The following is an 18,840-nucleotide window of genomic DNA, read 5'->3' on the forward strand; positions in this document are numbered from 1 at the left end:
TTTGAACCAGTTTTTCCATCTCTCCTTTTTTCCTCATCCAGATTTGGGCTGCCGAACTGGTGACATCTTGTTAACACTAATCCATTCAAAGAAGTATAGGTACACATATTTATATTTAAATTATGCCTTTCTGTTTCTGTTGTACCAAGAACTTTGCCACTTCAAGGGCAACTGCATTAGCAGTTTGATAGAAAAAATTTTAATGTTTTTGAAAATCACAGTATACATTTTTAAGACAAAACTATTCCAGTTGCATATTACCTAGAAGTAAAATTAGCTGAATAGCTCATCTTTCAGAAATCCTGGATCACAAGTGACTTTTTGTTACTAGGTCTCATTGATCCTGGGTTTAGCTTCTCATATGTGGGTATTAGACTTTCTCTTCCCACAGTATTTAATTAGAAAAGATAGTAAGAGTTTTGCTATCACAGTAAGATTTAAAATAGTGTCTTAGTCCAGGAAAGAGTAAGAAAATTATTCAGAACCAAGGTTAGCTTTAAAGATTTGAAATCCTTATTCATATCAGTAAAACCAGCTTAGAGTTGAAATTACTATAGTACGTGAGTTTCATACTTTTGGTAATAGCAAGTTAATTATTTGTCATTATATAATAAGACTCTTTGCAAGTATTTGGTTGACAAAGTTTGATTCAAATTCAAGAGTCACAAGGCACAGTGGCTCACACCTCTTATTTCAGCTGCTCCGGAGTCTAGGAACACATTATTTCAAAAAATAAAATAAAATAAAATAAAATTCAAAGTTCCTGTAGAGCATATCCCATATAAATTATGTATTTTAATATTCATCAGTTTGATACTTCGTGTTTTTAAAATTTCTTCTGAACACTCTATATGCAAAGTCCATGTAAAAGCACTTAATTGATTTAGTGCTTATGTAATATATTATACATTGTAGGCAGTTAATATCCTAAATTTTGTTTTTCACACTTGACTCACCTATTTCATTTTTCCTCTGTTTTTATACTATCTTTTTTTTTGGTACTGGGGATTGAATTCACACTTGCCAGGCAAGCTCTTGTGCTGCTGAGCTAAATATACTATCTTTTTAATTAGTAAGTAGCTTGTGACATTGATTGTACTTGTCTCTTTTTGCTGTTTGGTGATATAAAAGAACCGGGGAAAAGAGCATGAACTCAGGCCCGGAGGCCAAGAAGTACTGCCATATGTTCTGAGAGGTGTATGCAGGCCTATCTGCCGGGAGGAGTGGCGGTCAGAAGAAATGTAAAAGGGCATTTGTCACAGTAAAACCACATGTGCGGCCTGTGTTCTTTGATACTTCCTACTTCTATCTAGCACTGCTGTCGATTGTGTAAGTATAATCTTCCTAGGTGAAACTTACAAATTTCTGTATACCTTTTAATGATCTCTTAAGGTTTTATATTGAGATTTCTGGTAGTTTAAAAAGTATAAAATATGGAAGAATATAAAAGAAAATTAGGAATTGAAGGAACAAGTTAGACTTGTATATTTTTGGACCTTAGATCTTCCCTTTCTCTCCGCCCCCCTTTTTCCTTTCCTCTCTCCTTTCTGTCCTTTCTTTTTTCTTTCTCTTCCTTATTCCTGTTCCTGCTTTCTTTTTTCTTTTTCTTCTTTCTCATTCTTTCCTTTCTTTTCCTCCCTTCCTCATTCTGTCTTTTCTCTTCCCCTCCCCCTCTTAATTATAACTAGAGGACCTTCTAACTATAAAGTCATTATAACTGACTACGATCTACATTTAAGTAAATTGATTATATCAAATAAATTATTGGTACATAAATGTGTACCAGATTGTGACATGCACATGCATAAAACTTTTGATGGGGCACTCTGTGAGACTGAGTCAATAGGATCATAAATTTGAGCCCAGTCTAGGTGATTTAGCAATTTAGGAACATCCTGTCTCAAAATAGAAAAAGGAGGAGAGGTGTAGAACAAATGAGAAAGTCCTGGTTTCAATTCCCACTACTGGGGAAAAAAAAAGTCAGAAAACATGTATCTTGTGAAAAGCAAAGTTTGAAAACCATGTTTCATCTTTTGTGTATGCTTAGTGCCATTTCTATGTGTGTTTTAAAATACTCCAGTTGTTTTTTCCACTATAGACATTCTTCCTTTGTGTTCCCACTACTAGTTGTTCAATGAGGAATTGTGTAGAGTATGTACAATACAATATTCCAAACAGAGAAATGGTCAAAGGAAACCTAAAAAAAGAAGATGTGTCTTAAGTCTGAACAATTATAGGTCATTAAATGAGAGATTATGTATTTGAAGGTCTTTTGTACTACCTTCCACTATTCTCTGCCTTCCCAAGCTACTGGATCATGATTATATGCCAGACACTGTTTTAAATACTTTATGTATAGTAATTCATGTTTTCTTCCATTGTATAGCTGTTATAATTAGTCCCACCTTTTCAAAAAGAGGAAGTAAGATATCTAGTGGTTAATTTAAGTACTTAGAAGTTATTTAATTTTCCTGAAGTCTTATAGCTTGTAAATGATAGAACTCAAAACCAGATCCAGGCAGTTTTTTCTTTAGAGTGCCTTCTTGAACCCTCAACTTTTACAACCTGACACCTGTGATAAGTGTGGAGGTACAGGAATATGTACGTGTTATGTGACTCTTGATCTCATGGAATTCAACACATACACATTTATAAACGTTTAGTATTTCCTATCCTGCTCAAAACACATAAATGAATATATAAAAATTAAGCAATGTGGGAACACTGTACGTAGCCACCTAACCATATGTATAGTTAGCATGTCAGTGTATTCTTTATTTCAGTATTATTATATGACTGCTCCTATCATGTGTATATGCTGCAATTTAATCATTCCTCTGTTATTAGAAGGAAATACCTGACTGACTATAGCACGCATCCTGCTGCAGGCTATTTGTGTCATTGAAAGCTCTAAAAGGTTCACCATTATTAACCTAGGCCTTTCCTAGTAAGTGGTATCTCAGCAGACATTTTATTACATTTATTGTTGTCATTTCAGATTACTATGTGAGGGTGAATAAGAGCAGAAAAGTTTAAAGTGGTTGATACCTGTTTTAATCCTGGAGTTTATACTTCAGCAGTAGTTTGTGATAGAGTTGATCTTATGTTTCATAATGACTGTGTGTTACTCATTGAACAATCAGGACCACAAAAAAGCACTTTTCCCTTGATGTGTCCAGGATATTGGCCTCAAGACCAATGGAGGCTTTACTAACTGGCTTGCAAATATGTTTCTCTTCCTTCTGTAATACCAGAATCCCTGGATGCAACTGATATAATATTTGCATATAATCTACATACATTGTAAATGTTAAATCACCTGTAGCTTACTTATAATGTAATGCTTTATAGTTATATAAGAACAGTTGTATAAGAGTTATATAAGAAATTATATTTTTTAGTGAACAATGACCAAAAAAGTATGTACATATTAAGTACAGATACATTTATTTTTTTCTGAATATTTTTGAGTCTGTGTATGGTTTGGTTATAGTCTGATTCAGAAGGCCTATTGTAAATAAAATTCAGTCAAAAAATACTCTTATTTGTGTTAATTTAAATTCTTAAAGTGTTTTCCTTTCCTTTTCTTTCTTTTTTTTTTTTTTTTTGTGTTTTGGTCTGTTTGTTTGTTTGAGTCAGGGTCTTGCTACGTAGTCCAGGCTGGCCTTGACCTCGTAGTGATCCTTGTGCCTCAGCCTCCTAAATGCTAAGTTTGTAGGTGTGTACCACCACTCCAGGCAGTTTTGTTATTTTTGATATTGTTATATTTAGTGTGTTTTGAGGAATATATACAAAATTGTTAATTACAAATAAAAATATTGGTACTGTGTAAATAATCCCCAAAGTATAATCCCCAAACAAGTTAATTTTTTTTATTTTTTTTTTAAATTTTATTTAAGGAGAGAAAAAAAAAAGCAGAGAAAGGGTACAAGTTATACAGATTTACAGAAAAAAATAAACAGGAAATCACTAGTTAATGGATTACATATTGTCATCTTAGAAATAATTCTTCAAGTCACAAAATCAAAGCTTGTAAAGTGGACATTCCAACAGTGAGACTGCAAACAGTTCTGTTCAATGATCCAGTAAAACTCAGTGATATCATTTTCTATCTTATACACTTAAATATACATGCAGTTATATCGTTTAGAGCACTTTCTTTTCCTCTCTTTTGTACAATGACAATTACACATTTTGGGTTTTGTTGCTCCCACAGTTCTTATTACTTTTTTGGAAGGGAATAGAACCAAATGTGACCTAACAGAACAGAGTCAATCAAATCAAAAGGGTGGACATAATAGATAATGTAAAAGCATAATACAAGGTGATCAACAATGGTTACCATAATGCCTCCCGCTATCTCTAATAGAATTGCCTATATCATCAGTTATAATAAAATTGAACAAAACAGTAAAGAACAAAACTGACAAAATCAAAACATTGGAGACATTGTAGGTCTTCAAAAGTAGATAAAAGTCAACGAGAATGGGCGTCATAATGAATCTCATTATCTTCACAGCTGTTGCCTAAACTTTCGAACCTGGTACTATCAAGCAAAACAGAATAGGGGGACATCAGTCAAAAACAAGATGGTGAGAGTAATACAGGGCTTTAAATCAAGATAATGGAAAGTCAAAGTGGGTTACTATAATATATCCTGCTATTTTTATTTATTTTTCCCTTAATTAAAAGGATAAAAATAAAAAAGTAAATAATGAAGTGGAGATTGAGATAAAAGAGGGCATAACAGCAAAACAGCGCAGATCAAAACATAACCATTTAAGCAGAATAGTGTTTCACCACAAGATAATCCTGACATAAAAGTAGTTACCATATTGTCTCTTTCCTTAAAATCTTTGAGTATAACTTCGTATACTGTAGCATCAAGTATATCAAAACAATGTAAAACCATTTAAGAGAATGACAGCATTACAGGGTATTTAGAATCAACTAACAGAAAATGAACAATGGTTTCTGTATAATCTCCTTGTCTTTAAAAGTTTTTGCTTATACTATCGTACATAATAAAATCCAATAAGATACAACCTGTTTAGACCAATGGAGACAGAAGAACAAAAGCTTGATGAGACTTCAAAACAAGATGATACTAAATCAGTATTACCTATTAGGACGTCATTTTCTCCCAAATAGCTGTTCCTATCATCCAATCTTCTCTGCCGCATTTCTGTTGAGCTCTTTTTCTGTCATTAGTTGTCAGTTTGTCTTCTTCATTTTGTTTTCTGCTCCATTCATTGTGGCCTCTCTGCCACTATTTCTGGATTCTTGGTATTTTTCTTTTTTAGAATATCCTGCAGTATTCTCTGTAGAGTTGAATTGGTGGTTGTAAATTCCCCCAGTTCCCCTTTATCCTGGAAGCACCTTGTTTTTCCCCCAATTTCCAGGGATAGTTGTGCAGGATATATCAATCTTGGCTGGAGATTATTATCTTTCAAAGCTTGAATTATTTCCCCCCACGCTCTTCGTGATTTGATGGTTTGTGCAGAGAAATCTGCTGTAATTCTGATGAGTGTTCCCTTGTAAGTGGTCTGTTTCTTGTCTCTGACAGCTTTTAATATTCTGTTCTTGTATTGAATTTCTGGAATTTTTATTATTATATGCCTGGGTGTTGCTCTGCTTGGGTTGTAGGTGGCTGGGGTCCTGTATGCCTCATACATCTGAGTATCTTTACCTTTTGCTAAATTAGGAAAATTCTCCTAGATTATTTCTGTGAGTAGCTTTTGTAGCTCATTTGTTTGTGTCCCTACTTCTTATGTTCTTAATTCTTAAGTTATGGATCCTCTTATCATCTTCTAGTCTTTGTATTATTGCTCTTTGTTTCTTTTTTACTTTTAAGAAGTTTTTCATTTCATTCTCCCATATTACAAATCTGCCCTCCAGTTCAGATAGTCTGTCCTTAGTTTCTTTCAAGCTGTTATGCCAGTTTTCAGTTTCCTGGTAGTCTCTTTGAACCTGCTTCACGTATTCTATGCTTTCTCTATTTTCTCCATCAAACAATTCTCCCCTCTTTTTCTGTTCTTCCATTCCACCATCTGTTTTTTCTTGGGTGGTGCTTAGCATTTCTCTAACTATTCTGCTTATTTCTAGCTTCAGGTCATTAATAACTTCATTCCTGAACTGATCTATGAGGCTCTCTAGATGGCGCTTTATGTCTATTGGTGCGGTGTCCGCTATTGCCTGTTTCTCAGGATTGGGGGCCGAGGACCCTTTCTTGTTGCTGCCTCTTCCCATATTCTTTGTTCCTTATATATGCAAGTGTATATAGGAGGCCCAGCTTCCCTCCCTGTCAGCCACAGCCTGATCGAATTGCGCCGGCTAGGTGTTCCCGCCCACTGCAGCACACCAGGAAATTGTAGACCAGGCAGCCTATGCGGGGCCCGCCCCTCCAGGCCACCCTCAGGCTCTGGGATCTGGGTTGTGTAGCCTACTGGGTCTTCGCCAGCAGCATCACGTAGGCTAGGCACTTCTCACCAATCCTGCTTGAGAGGGTGAAGTCGCTGCAGTGCCCCGCTCCCGCAAGTCTGCCCAGTCCAAGAATGTCTTCCGCTGGAGTCTCATTAAACTGTGGGAGAGTGTCAGTTTCTCTCACTCACCTTACCGCAAGTCGTGCACGGCTCCCCGCCTGTCCTGTTTTCAACTCCGCTCGCTGATTCCCGTTCTCAGAGCTTCCGCGCATCTCTCTGCCTGCTGAGCCGATGTAGACGCAGCCGCCGTGCGGCGGGAAACCCAAATCGCGGCCTCCAATGGTGCGGGCTCCAGCCTCCACACTGAGGCCCCTCTGTTCCTGTTCTAGCACCAGAACTGCGTTCCAAGTTGGTTTCTCTCAGCCCAGTTCGTTCCTGGGTCAGCAGAGCATATCTCCACCTGCTTATGACTCCTTAGTCCGCACCATTCCTGAATTCTAAGCTGAGTCTTTCAGAGAGCCTCCGTAGCTGCTGCTATCTGTCCGCCATGTTCTCCCGGAAGTCAAACAAGTTAATTTTAAAAATGAGAAATTGACTATACCGAGGAGCATTTTAAATTCTAACTATTGTCTAGCAGTGAGTTGTTTTCCTCTTTCTCTTATAGAACTCATTCCTTCATGTTTACTGCCATTCATTTCAACAAATATTTTGTGCCATTGTGTTTTCTTTTTTGATACCAGTAATTGAACTCAGGATCTTCTACTTGTAAGGCAGGCAGGCACCTGTGCCACTGAGCTATACCTCTATTTCCCACTGTGTTTTAGAGCACATTTCACGGTTTGCCATCATGAACTCTATATTAAGCTTTCATTCATGTATGCAAAATAGCTGTGTAACATTTTCACTTGTTCATAGTGCTTACTGTATTCGGGCTTTACTGTTAAAATTTAAAGATTTGAGGCTGGAGATACAGCTCAGCAGCCTAAATGCCTGCCTGGCAAGCAAGGGCAAGGTCCTGAGTTTGATTCTCAGTTAAAAAAAAAAAAAAAAGTAAATGAAATTAAAGGTTTGCAGACGAAAGACCAACATTATCCTCTTTGGACTTCAGTGTTTGGAGGAAGCCTTAATAACTGACTTGGAATTGTATTTCTGTTTCTTCTGAAAAAGGACAACATGGCATAAAATGTTTTATAAACAATTGCATAGAGCTTTTAAATATTTATTAACTTCGTAACTAATTTCTGATTGGCATCAGAATCTCTAAAATTCTGATGGCCATTTCTGTTATAATCCATTGTTTTGGACATTGATGCTTTTATTTATACAGAAAACTTATATTGTTAGTAGTGAAGATATTTTTATTTTTTGTTTTTAATATTTTTTTGTCTTTTCGAGGCAGGATCTTGCTATGCGGTTCAGGCTGGCCTTAGGCTCATTTTGTACCCCAGACTGGTCTTGAACTTGCAAATGATTCTCCTGCCTCAGCCTCCAAGTGCTGGGATTACAGGAGTGTGCCACCATGCCTGGTTTTTGTAAAGATATTTTTTAAATGACCATTGTTTTTTACTGTATCAGATTTTAAACCTTTATATGTGGTAATTCTGCAAGACTGTTTTAGCATTTTAACAAATGATGTCTAATGGTTTATTTATCTAATTTGTTAACCAAACGTTTTATCTAGTAGTTGTGTAATCAGTTTTTGAATGCCATGCTAAGTTTACACTCACATCTACAAGTTTCCTGTCCTTAATTTGGGGAGATTTTTGTCAGTGGCTTTTGTTGTTTTATCTTAATCATTATTTGAAGCATTGTAAGGAGCTATCCCTTCTGTATTTCTTTTATTATCACTGATAACTTGACTGCATAGCTTAACCTTCCTCAGCTAGTAAGTGATTTCTTTTCTTATGAGGATAACACCTGCAGCAGTTTCTGGAACAAGACAAAGCTGAAGAACTATGGTAGTGCACCTTTGCAAAGAAAATGCCTTTCATGGTCATTTTTGTTTTGTCAACAGAATTTCACGTTAATAGCTTCCATGATTGAAGTTGTTAAAGGTTGTCAGATACATAATGAGAAAATCGATTTCATTTGTTGGAGTCAAGTGAAATTTCTAATTTGAGTAAAATTCAGTGTTAAGTCTTCTTAATGGCTTTAGTAAATGTGTGTAGTCTTTTGCTAAAGCATAGTTAACTGTTTTTAGTTTTGATTTACAAAACTGATCAGCTTTTATATAAGAAACATTTGTATAATTAGTCTGTTGAAATATTAGCTCCCTTAAGAAATAAACTTAGTGTTTAACTTAATTTCTTTTGGTTGCTTCTGGAAGAAAGATTGGTATAGCAACATGAGTTTTATATTTAAACATTATGAGATCAGATATCTGGCCTACTACTTTTAGTCTCTTATGTGATAGTCTCTTATAATGAACAGTTGACTTAAACTCCTTTGAGTCTTACTCTTCACTTGTAAAAGAAGATAGATCAGAATGAAATAAAATACCATCAAGTATGTAAGATAGTAGTTGGTGTATTAACAAATTTTAGCACCAGCACTACTCTTCTCTCCCCGTAATATTCTGCAACAGTATTATAGGAGGAATAGAAATGCTGAAATTGTAGCTAAAAGATTTGGATTTGTCCCACTTCTTTTATTTTATAATACGTAGTTCTTGAGTCAGTCATTTGAGTACTATGTCTTCTCTGTAAAATAGGGCTCTAAATATTAAATGGAGTAGTAAGTCCTTTAGACCTAGGCTTTATTTTTTACTGTCTAATCTTGATTCACTTTTCAGTGGTAAAGATTGTTTTCCATGCAAGGAAAGAGCTGTATTTCAGGAGCATTAATGGGGTAGGGTACTTTTATTTGGAGGAGCAGGCTGGGAAACAATGTGATGTTCATCTGGGAGATGGACGGCTAGACATACACACACACACACACACACACACACACACACACACACGCACATACACATACCCGTACATGTACAGAACCATTCACTGGTTTGAAGCAGGAGTAGGAAGAGGCCAGGTGGTAAAATCATCCATTTAAGAATGACTGTGGCTGCAAACCAGGAGGGATTTCATTAGAAATTGCTTCTTTTCTTCATTAGTTACTTTTTGTTCTGAACCACATCTTTGCTGTATGTAATTAATTGTGCTACCATTATTAGCTTCCTGCAAAATTGTCTCCATTTTGTAATATGCATTCCTTGCAACCTATAGAAGTTTAACTCTTTGTAAATGTTTCATTTTTCTGACACTGGCCTTGAAATATTTTTAGCAGTTGCCTCTGTATTCACACAGGAAATAGTTTCACTTTCTCCTTAGCATGTGTTATTTAGGAGCTGAGAAATTGTTATTCTCTGCTGTTTGTGTATAAAACTTTGCATCAGCTGTTCAGTATGCCTAGAGTCTAAGAGAACTTTTCTCACCTGCTTTCCAGGCAATCCCTCTTTATGGGTTAACTTTATTGAAAATTTTCTGATCACTCACCTTCAAGGAGTCTTAGTTGCTTTATGACAATAAAGTATATATTTCTTGATAAGTTATTGCTTAGTTTTACTTTGTCTAAGTAGTCTTCCTAGTAACTACATAAACTTGCAGCAGCTACAGTGTAAATTCTTTTATTTATTTAGGTTTTTTTGAGACAGAGTCTCACTATACAGTTTAGGTTGGTCTTCAACTCACTTTGTAGCCCACTGGTCTTGAACTCCCAACATTCCTCTTGCCTCAGCCTCCTGAGTGCTGAGATTACTGGCATGTATCACCATGCCCAACTGCAGTATAAATTCTTAGATTTAAAATGTTACATGTTTTTCTTACTGTGTATTAAAAATGAAATTAAAAATGAAATGTTTTAAATGTTTTTATATAAGAATGGCAAGGCAGGGTAAAGAGGGAAGACACAGATACCTGCCAAGACAATCATAGATTTGACAGTAAAATTTGATGATCAGCCACTTAGTAGAAAACTTTTCCTCTGTTCTTACACTAAACAATTAATATAGAAGACTTCTGTAACCCATTGTACATGGGATTTTCCCACACATGCCAAGTGAACAAGCAGTTCTCCAGCAGACACTGATTGCTCTCTAGTTCACTTCAGTTCTAAAAGCAGATCCCACAGGTTGAAAGGTCAGTCCCCCGGAAGTCACTTACCCATCCCTGCCATACAAATCACAAGCACCAGATGGTGTTACCTGTATTTCTGATAGACCCAGGGCTTCTAAACCCCACCTGAGTTTTATTAGTTGCCTGCATCAGCTCAGAACTGGAAAAATCCTTTACTTACACTTACTGGTTTATTACACAGTATATTACAAAGGGTATGATGAATACCAGCTGAAGAGGTGCATAGGGCAAGGTGTGGGACGCAGGGACTTGGAGCTTCTGTGCTCTCTCTGGGCACAGTACATACCATCCAAGAACTTCCACATGTTTGGCTCTCTAAATCTTGTCCTTTTGTTTTTAATGAAGGCCTCATTATAACTTCATTGATTAAGTCATTGGCCATTAGTATTCAACTTAATCAGACCTTCTCCCCTTCCCAGAGGTTGTGGGGAGGGGGATGAAGTTACAAAACTAATTCTGCCAGATCTTTCTTGATTTTTCCCTTTGAGAAGCTACCTGGAAGCTCCCAACCATCTGTCAACTCATTAGCATAAAAAAGACAATTATTGCAGAAGAGTCCAAGGATTTTAGGAGATGTATGCCAGAAACAAGGATTAACGACCAAATATGTATTTCATGATACATTGCTACCTATCTGTTCAATTACATACACTTTAGTGACAAAAATAAGCTTTAGGGACTGGAGCTGTTTTTATTTCAGTGACTTCTATGCAATTAAATGATTCATTAATGTTAACACCAGGAGTAGTGGCATTTGAAGGAATCTGCTCTATCTCTAAACAAATTTCTTTTATTTAATACAGGGATGTTGGTTATTTCCAGCTCTTACTGAACTTAGAAAAAATTTTGTGATTCAGAGATAGACAGAAGTCTTCAGACTATCTTTTTAGGTTATTTATATTGCTTTGGAAGAAAATTGAAGACATAATTGGCATATAGATTTGTGGAGCTTAACCTAAAAGACTGGTAAAGAAAGGTGGACACATACTCAAGTGAAGGTTCACAATGAAAATGACTGTTACACGATACTAGCAAAACATTTTTCTTAGTCAAGGCAGCAGTTGACACAGTGCACTAGTGCCTTAACATACCAACACTTAAGCCTTATTTTTTGTTTTTGTTTTTAAGTCATTGAAATTATGAGACTCTCATTCAAATGGAAGCATTATAGTTCTTCGGAACCATTATGATCTCAAAAGAAAAGGAGTGTGATACAGATACTGGCTGAGGTGTTTTGAGGTGCATCGAAGTGTTCCAAGCTGTGACTTTCCTTAACATGTTCTTGAAGTACCATGGCGTGGATTAAAAGGTATGCTTTAGAACTCTCCCAGTGAACCTAAGGTCATGAGTAGAATGAACACTCAAGAGTCTGTATTTAATTATTGCATATTTTAAGGCATTTTTAATTTTAGATTGCAGATATGATTATGGGTTTATGATAGTAGTATATGCTAAAAAATTATGTTTTATGTTTGAAGCTTTTTGTTTTTGAGATAAAGTTATGGAAGGGGTAAATGTTTATATTGCTTTGGAAGAAAATTGAAGACATAATTGGCATATAGATTTGTGGAGCTTAACCTAAAAGACTGGTAAAGAAAGGTGGACACATACTCAAATGAAGGTTCACAATGAAAATGACAACATGGGGGTAAATGTTTTCCTTAGGTTTTAATAGCAATGAGTTGTAATTTCTTTCAGCAAATACTTTAGAGATTATTCATGTCTTAGTCTGTAATTACCTTTCTGGTTTATATCATGAACTAGTTCTCAGCAATGCTATAGGTTCGTGGTATCTTGGGCTAGAACCAGGTGGATAAATTCTTCGTGAAGTTGGAGTGTTCATATGACCAACAAAATAATTCTTACTTGGGCCATTTCTAGTAGTTTTTTTTTTTTTTTTAGTATGAAGTTTTCACTCAGATGAAAATGATTTGAATAATATTGTGACTTGTCTATTTGTGTGTACATATATTCATGTGTTATGTGTAGTCTTGCTGTTATTTGTAGTTACTAGGAGTGGTAATTATAGGCTTCATAATAAATTCGGCTACCAGAAATTCTTCAGCTTATTATATGCATAACTTTTTTTTTTTTTTTGGTAGTACCAGAAGGATCAAACTCACGACCTTGTGCTTGCCAGGCAGGTACTGTGCCACTGACCTAAATCCCTAGCTCTACTATGTGCATAAAATTTACCTGAATGATACAGTTAGAACTTTTTAAATTCAAAGTCTTCGGAACCTAATATTGTACTATAGTTGCAACTAAAAGTTTTGAAGAATAATAGTAGACCAACTCAGAATGCTGAATTCATAAATGTTACGTAAAGTTTAGAATTACTTACCAGTTAGGTAATAAGGAAAGTATGTTGGGAAAGTGGAAGTTTAAGTAATGGACAGAAAATTGAATAGAAATATGAGGGTATAGCCCATAATTTTTTCAGGCCACCTTATGTTAAGGTCTTTTCATCGTGATCCTTGCATTAAATTCTTAGTGGAATTTAATTTTTAAAGCTAAGACAAACTTTTATATTAAAATCTGCCCCATAAAGACAGTCTAATCCTGTTTCAGGGTAGAGTCGTCTGTTTATCAGCCAAAGCAGTCACTGATTTCAACTCACTGATTTCAATTTTGTGTTTGATTAATAGTCTACCTGCTAAAAAATGATATTTTCAAGCGTAATGATTTAAAGATAGTCTACAGTGCATTGTTTATAGAATATATTTCTCTATAGTACTTGTTACTTCAAGCTGCAAATTTCTTTCTGGGCTAGTATTTGGGCTTCTGTTTGTTTTCATTTGAACTGCAGAGAGGATGCGCAGCCAGTTTGCAGCCCCCAACTTTTAAATTTTTTTTGTGCAAAGCTGATCATTGAACCCACGGCTTTTGTACTGAGCTACATCTCCAGCCCTTTTAAACTTTTTATTTTGACACAGGTTCTTGTTAAGTCACTAAATTGTTTAGCTGGGCTCAAACTTGTGATCTCTTGCTTCAGCCTCTCAGAGTGTGGGAGTACAGGCAGGTATGGGTACCACTGTGCCTGGCTCCCAACTACTGTTCTTATTGGAAGTTTACAGGTTTGTGGTTAAAAGCTTAAAGGTCAAATAACCTGTGTTTTATATCTAATGCTTGCTTTGACAGGTAGTAAGAATGATCTGGAAAAATACCAATGTATGTATGGAAATGTAGCATAAGTCTATCGTCAGTTTATATAACTGATGCTGCTAAATAATTGTGTACATTTGGTTAGTCTAGGGTTGAATATGTAGGAAACAGTAATAGGTTGACAGTGATAGTGATGAGTATTAAGTGCCAAATTAGCATTTCTTTTTTTGGGGGGGGGTACTATTGTTTTTTCCTGTACTGACTCTCAGCCTTCTACCTATGATCTTTACAAAGTAAAGCAAGCCATCATTATTTGAAGTTTTTAATTCTTTGTCCTTTTTCTCATCTGGGAAAGAAGGTGGACATTAGACATTTGTAACTTTTTGTCTTTTACACTGCAAATGTGATTTTTCTTTTCTTTGAAGCTGTTTCTCTCCCCCATCCCCACTTTGGTCTTTTTGAAGATAGAGTCTTACTATGCAGTTTAGACTGGCCTTTTGCTCACTTTGTAGCCCAAGTGGGTCTAAAACTTGCGACAATTCTTTTGCTTCTGCCTCCTGTTTTAGACTACAGTGGACTGAGTCAGGGCTTTTCACTGAATTGTATACATACCCTTTTTAAAAAGTTTTTTTTGGGGGGGGGTGCAAGGGGGGGGGGGAGACAGGGTGTTGCTGAGTCACAGTTACATCAGGCTAGGCCAGACTTGTAATCTTCCTGTTTCATCTTCCTGGGTGCTGGTCTGACAGGTATGCACCACCCCATCTGGGTTCACTCATTTAATACAGGGTCGAGAAATTGATTTAGTGGATTATGATGAGCCTTAAAACATGTCTTAGAATAGGAAAAATTAATGCACTGCATATGGAAAATAACTTACTGCTTTTTTAAAAAAATTGAGTTTCAGGTTTTAGAAAAATTAAAATATGCACATTTATATTGATTGGGTTTTTAAATTTTACTAAGTACATGCCTCCTGTAATCACAGTTTCTCAGAAGCAGTAACCCACCATCCAAATACTGATTTACTTGACAAAAATACAAAGTGATGTGATACTGAAGAGAGAGTAAAGTCTATAAAGATTTTTTTAAAAAGCTGTCAAATGCCACAGTCATCACAAAGTACAGAAATACACTCACAGAAACTTAAGAACTCTTCTAAGAAGTTCCCCTCCATTATCTTTTCTAAGAAACTCCCCTTCCTCATTATCTTTTATTTTGCATTTACCTTTTAATTTGCTCTTTATTATGTTTGGGTTTCTCATATAAGACAAACCATGTGCTATGTAAGCTTGGGTGTCCGATTTATTTCACTTAAGAAAGATGATGACATCCATGTTGTGCATACCTTTTCCTACAGAGATGATTCAAGTTTACCCTTCTTTATGCAGAGTAGTACTCAGTTTTGTATAAATACCACATTTTCTTTTTCTTTTCATCTGCTGATGGCCATAGGCTACTTTCAAGATTTAGTTATTGTGAATTGTGCTTTGAAAACACATGTGTCATTATGATGTGTAAATATGTTGTCTTTAACCCTTTTAGGAAGACGTCTAGAAGGAGACTGGATGGATAGAATGGAATCTCTAATTTGAGTTTTTGAGCAAGCTCTGTACTGACTCTAGAGTGGTTTTATCAGTTTACATTCCCACCAACAATATAGGGTTTCTTTTTTCTCTCCTACAGCCTCACTAAATTTGTCGTTAATTTCTTGTTAATAATCATTCTTTCTGAAGATATAATTTTAGCTTTGTTTTAATTTGTGTTTCTCTAATGACCAGCAATATTGAACATTTATTCTTATATTTATTGGCCATTCATACTTCTGAAATTAAGTCAGTTCCTTTTGATTGCCCATTTTCATTTGGGTCTTTTATTTTGAGTTTGAATTATTTTGAGTTCTTTATATATTCTAGATAATTGTTCTCTGATGAATAGCTGTCAAAACATTTTTTTCACATTTTGTAGGTTTCTTCACTCTTTTGGTGGTTTTCGTTCCTTTAAAAAGGTAAAGAACCTTTAAATTTGATATGATCCCTCTTGTTGGTTCATGGTATTCTTGTGCAGTTGGAGTTTATTCAGAAAGACCTTGCTTACATCTTTGCTTTCCAAGAGTTTTACCTATTTTACCTTCTAGCAAGTTAAGCATTTCTATTTTAATGTTTAGATGTTTGATCTGTTTGGATTTCAGTTTAGTATATAGTGAGGGATACAGGTCTAGGTTCAGTCTTCAGCATGTGGATAGCCAGTCACACACTTTTTTTTTTGTCTATTTCATTTTTATCGGTACCAGGGCTCGAACTCACGACCGCACATTTGCAAGGCAGGCGCTTATGCCACTGAGCTAAATCCCCAGCCCCTCACCATTTGTTTTTAAAGAAACTTTCTTTCAACATAAGTTCCCCTTGTCAAAGATCAGGTAGCTGAATGTGCATCCTCTATTTTGTTTTATTGATCCGCATGTCTGTTTTTTGACCTGTACTACGTTGTTTTTATCATTGTACCTGTCTTAGTTTTCTCAGTGCTGAGACAAAATACCCAACTCCCACAAGTTAAGAGAGGAAAGGGTTATTTAGCTCACAGTTTGTAGAGGTTTCAATTCATAGTTGACTGGCTCCAAAGCCAGGCCACATGGCAGAAAAGCGTCACAGAAGATGAACAGGCCATGGCAAAGCAGGGTAGACAGAAGGCAGCAAGAGCCACAAACAGGGACTCTCTTTCTGTCTCTTATATCTTACCTGGACCACACACCATTGGGGTGGGTAAAAACTCACCCAGGGTGGGGTACCCGTAATCCTACCCAAAGTTATGCCAAACCAATCAGTGGAATAATTTAGTTAATCATACGCCCTTGATTCCCAGCATCACATATGCTAGGTCCAGCCACCTCTGAAAAGCCTCACCTATGACTGCATAAGGCCTTAGAGGGGTATCAAGACACAGCCATAACAGTACTTTTGTAGTATAGCTTGAAGTCTGGGATGTGCATGCATTATCCAAGATTACTTTCCCTATTCTAGGTCTCTTCTGGTTCTGTAAGAGTTTTAAGGTTGTTTAATTCTGTGAGGAATGCTATTGGTATTTTGATTGAGATTGTATATATATCTGTATATTAGTTTGAGAAGTATTGTCAATTTGATTATGTATCTACCTGTCCAAAGGATAGGAAAAGGAGTATCATTTCATTTTCTGATATCTCCTTCAATCACTGTTCAGAGGACTATAGTTTTCATTGCAGAGGTCTTTCATTTCCTTGGTTAGGTTTAATTTTTCTTGATGCTATTGTGAAAGGTATTGTTTCCCTAATTTCTCAGTGAGTTTACTGTTGGTGTACAGGAATATTATTGATTTGGTGTGTGTGTGTGTGTGTGTGTGTTCACTATGTATGTCATACTGCTGTATTTGGAATCTTTTGGTGGAATGTTTTGAGTCTTCTATGAAGAGGAGCATGTCATCTGGAAATAATGATAGTGTGCCTTCTTCCTTTCTTATGTATATCCCTTTTTATCTCTTGCTGATTGATGTTGCTAATGTCTCAAGAATTATATTGAATCAGAGTGGTAATGGTGCATATTTCTGTCTGGTTCTTGATTTTAGAGGAAAAGCTTTTAGCTTTTCTCCATTTAATATTATGTTGGCCATTGGTTTGTTATAAGTGCCTTTTATCAGATGGAGAGGAAGTCATTCTGTGTATATTTTCTTCAGGTTTTTTTTTAAAAAATCATGAATGGATGTTGGGTTTTTAAAGGTTTTTTTTTTTCTGCATCAGTTGAGATGATCATGTGATTATTGCCTTTGCTTCTGTTTATGTAGTGTATTGCATTTATATTAAATGGAAAAGAACAGAATAGGTAATGTAATCCAGTACATGTTGATTTTGTTTTGTTTTGTTTTTGTTTTTTGAGACAGGGTCTTGCTATGTAGTGCAGGCTGCCTTAAGCCACTGTGTAGTCCAGTCTGTCGTTGAACTTTTGGCTATTCTGTTTCATTCTCCTGACTGCTGGGATTACCATGCCTGGCTCAATATAGGTTTTTAAAACATTAGTTTCAAGAGTGTGTGTATGTCTTAGATCTCACAGACCTAAGTTTTAATAATGCCCAACTGGGAAGCTCTGTGAAACTGTCTTATTGACACATTTTTTTAAAGCTATGAGCTATTTAAGATAGGTATTAAATTAATAGATAATTAGATTACTAAATTAATAGATAAGCCTTTTTCCTCCTGCTTCATGTGTTTGTTTGCTTTAGTAAATTTAAAATACTTATAGTTAAGAAATTAATACTACTTTTTAGTTATAGAGCAATTTGTATTGATGGAGATGACTCATTAGTTAACATTACAAATATATTGATGATATACACTGAGATTCATGCATGTGTTGTATTTGTTCATTTAACTGGTACTACTTTAATTCAGAAGATAAGTTCAATGTTGTAAAAATTAAGCATCTATCATATATTATAAATATTTAAGGTAATGAAGTGTTAAATCTTTGGTTTTTGTGAGGATTTTGATAACATTTAAACTTTAATTTTTCTAGGCTACCATAATGACCTCCTAACAGCAGATGTTTTCCTTTATTGAACATATGATAATAATAACAGTTTCTGATGGTTATTTTTAAGACTTTAGAGGAGAGCAGTATCAGCACACATGTTTTAAAATATATCTAAAATACAGTTTCTTTCTCCTTAGAAAATAATTTCTGGTAAATTATTTCATGGCAGTGGAATTTGTACATTAGCTTTCTACACTTGGGAGTTGAAAAAAATGGAAGAGTTCCTTGCCAAAAGAGGAAGGCAAAAGATAAATATAATTCATCTTTGTGACTTGTTGGAAACTGAGTTAAAGTACATAGTTCTACTCTCTGAATTGGGTATGATATATTCTTTATATAAGTTATTTTGAAATTATAGAAGACTGTAATAACCTCTTGGTTAACTGTCTTGATGACAGTTGCTTGTACAGATGTGTGCAGCTTATGTTGTTTGTGATGGAACTAGTGAATGAGGTCATAAGCATTTGAAATAGGGAAGAGTTGAATTCCTTTCTTCTGTTATTTTTCTTTGTGGTTGAGACAGGGTCTTGTCATGTAGTTGAGGTTGGCCTTGAACTCACTGTGTGACCCAGGCTAGCCTCAAACTACTTGCTTCCTGGGTGCTGGGATTGCAAAATGTGCACTTGC

The 18,840-nt window shown here is 35.6% G+C and overlaps 1 protein-coding gene across 6 annotated transcripts in view; it reads left to right on the forward strand.

Annotated features, from left to right (window-relative positions):
- Positions 1–18,840, forward strand: part of Rbpj (recombination signal binding protein for immunoglobulin kappa J region) — a 246,838-nt gene that overhangs the window by 157,793 nt on the left and 70,205 nt on the right. For 2 of the 6 annotated variants that reach the window (XM_063240476.1, XM_063240475.1), the window contains exon 2: positions 11,681–11,861. The exons of 3 other annotated variants lie outside the window; for them this stretch is intronic. In XM_063240476.1, the coding sequence (XP_063096546.1) occupies positions 11,845–11,861 (17 nt within the window). In that variant the 5' untranslated portion in view covers positions 11,681–11,844. Of the gene's footprint in view, positions 1–1,023; positions 1,330–11,680; positions 11,862–18,840 lie in introns of those variants that run through there. One more of the 6 variants, XM_063240477.1, reaches the window with a different exon arrangement.

This window comes from Cavia porcellus, unplaced genomic scaffold, assembly GCF_034190915.1.
Source record: "Cavia porcellus strain 051 isolate PalLab524CR breed Dunkin Hartley unplaced genomic scaffold, mCavPor4.1 scaffold_30, whole genome shotgun sequence".
In the NCBI taxonomy this organism is placed as follows: domain Eukaryota; kingdom Metazoa; phylum Chordata; class Mammalia; order Rodentia; family Caviidae; genus Cavia; species Cavia porcellus.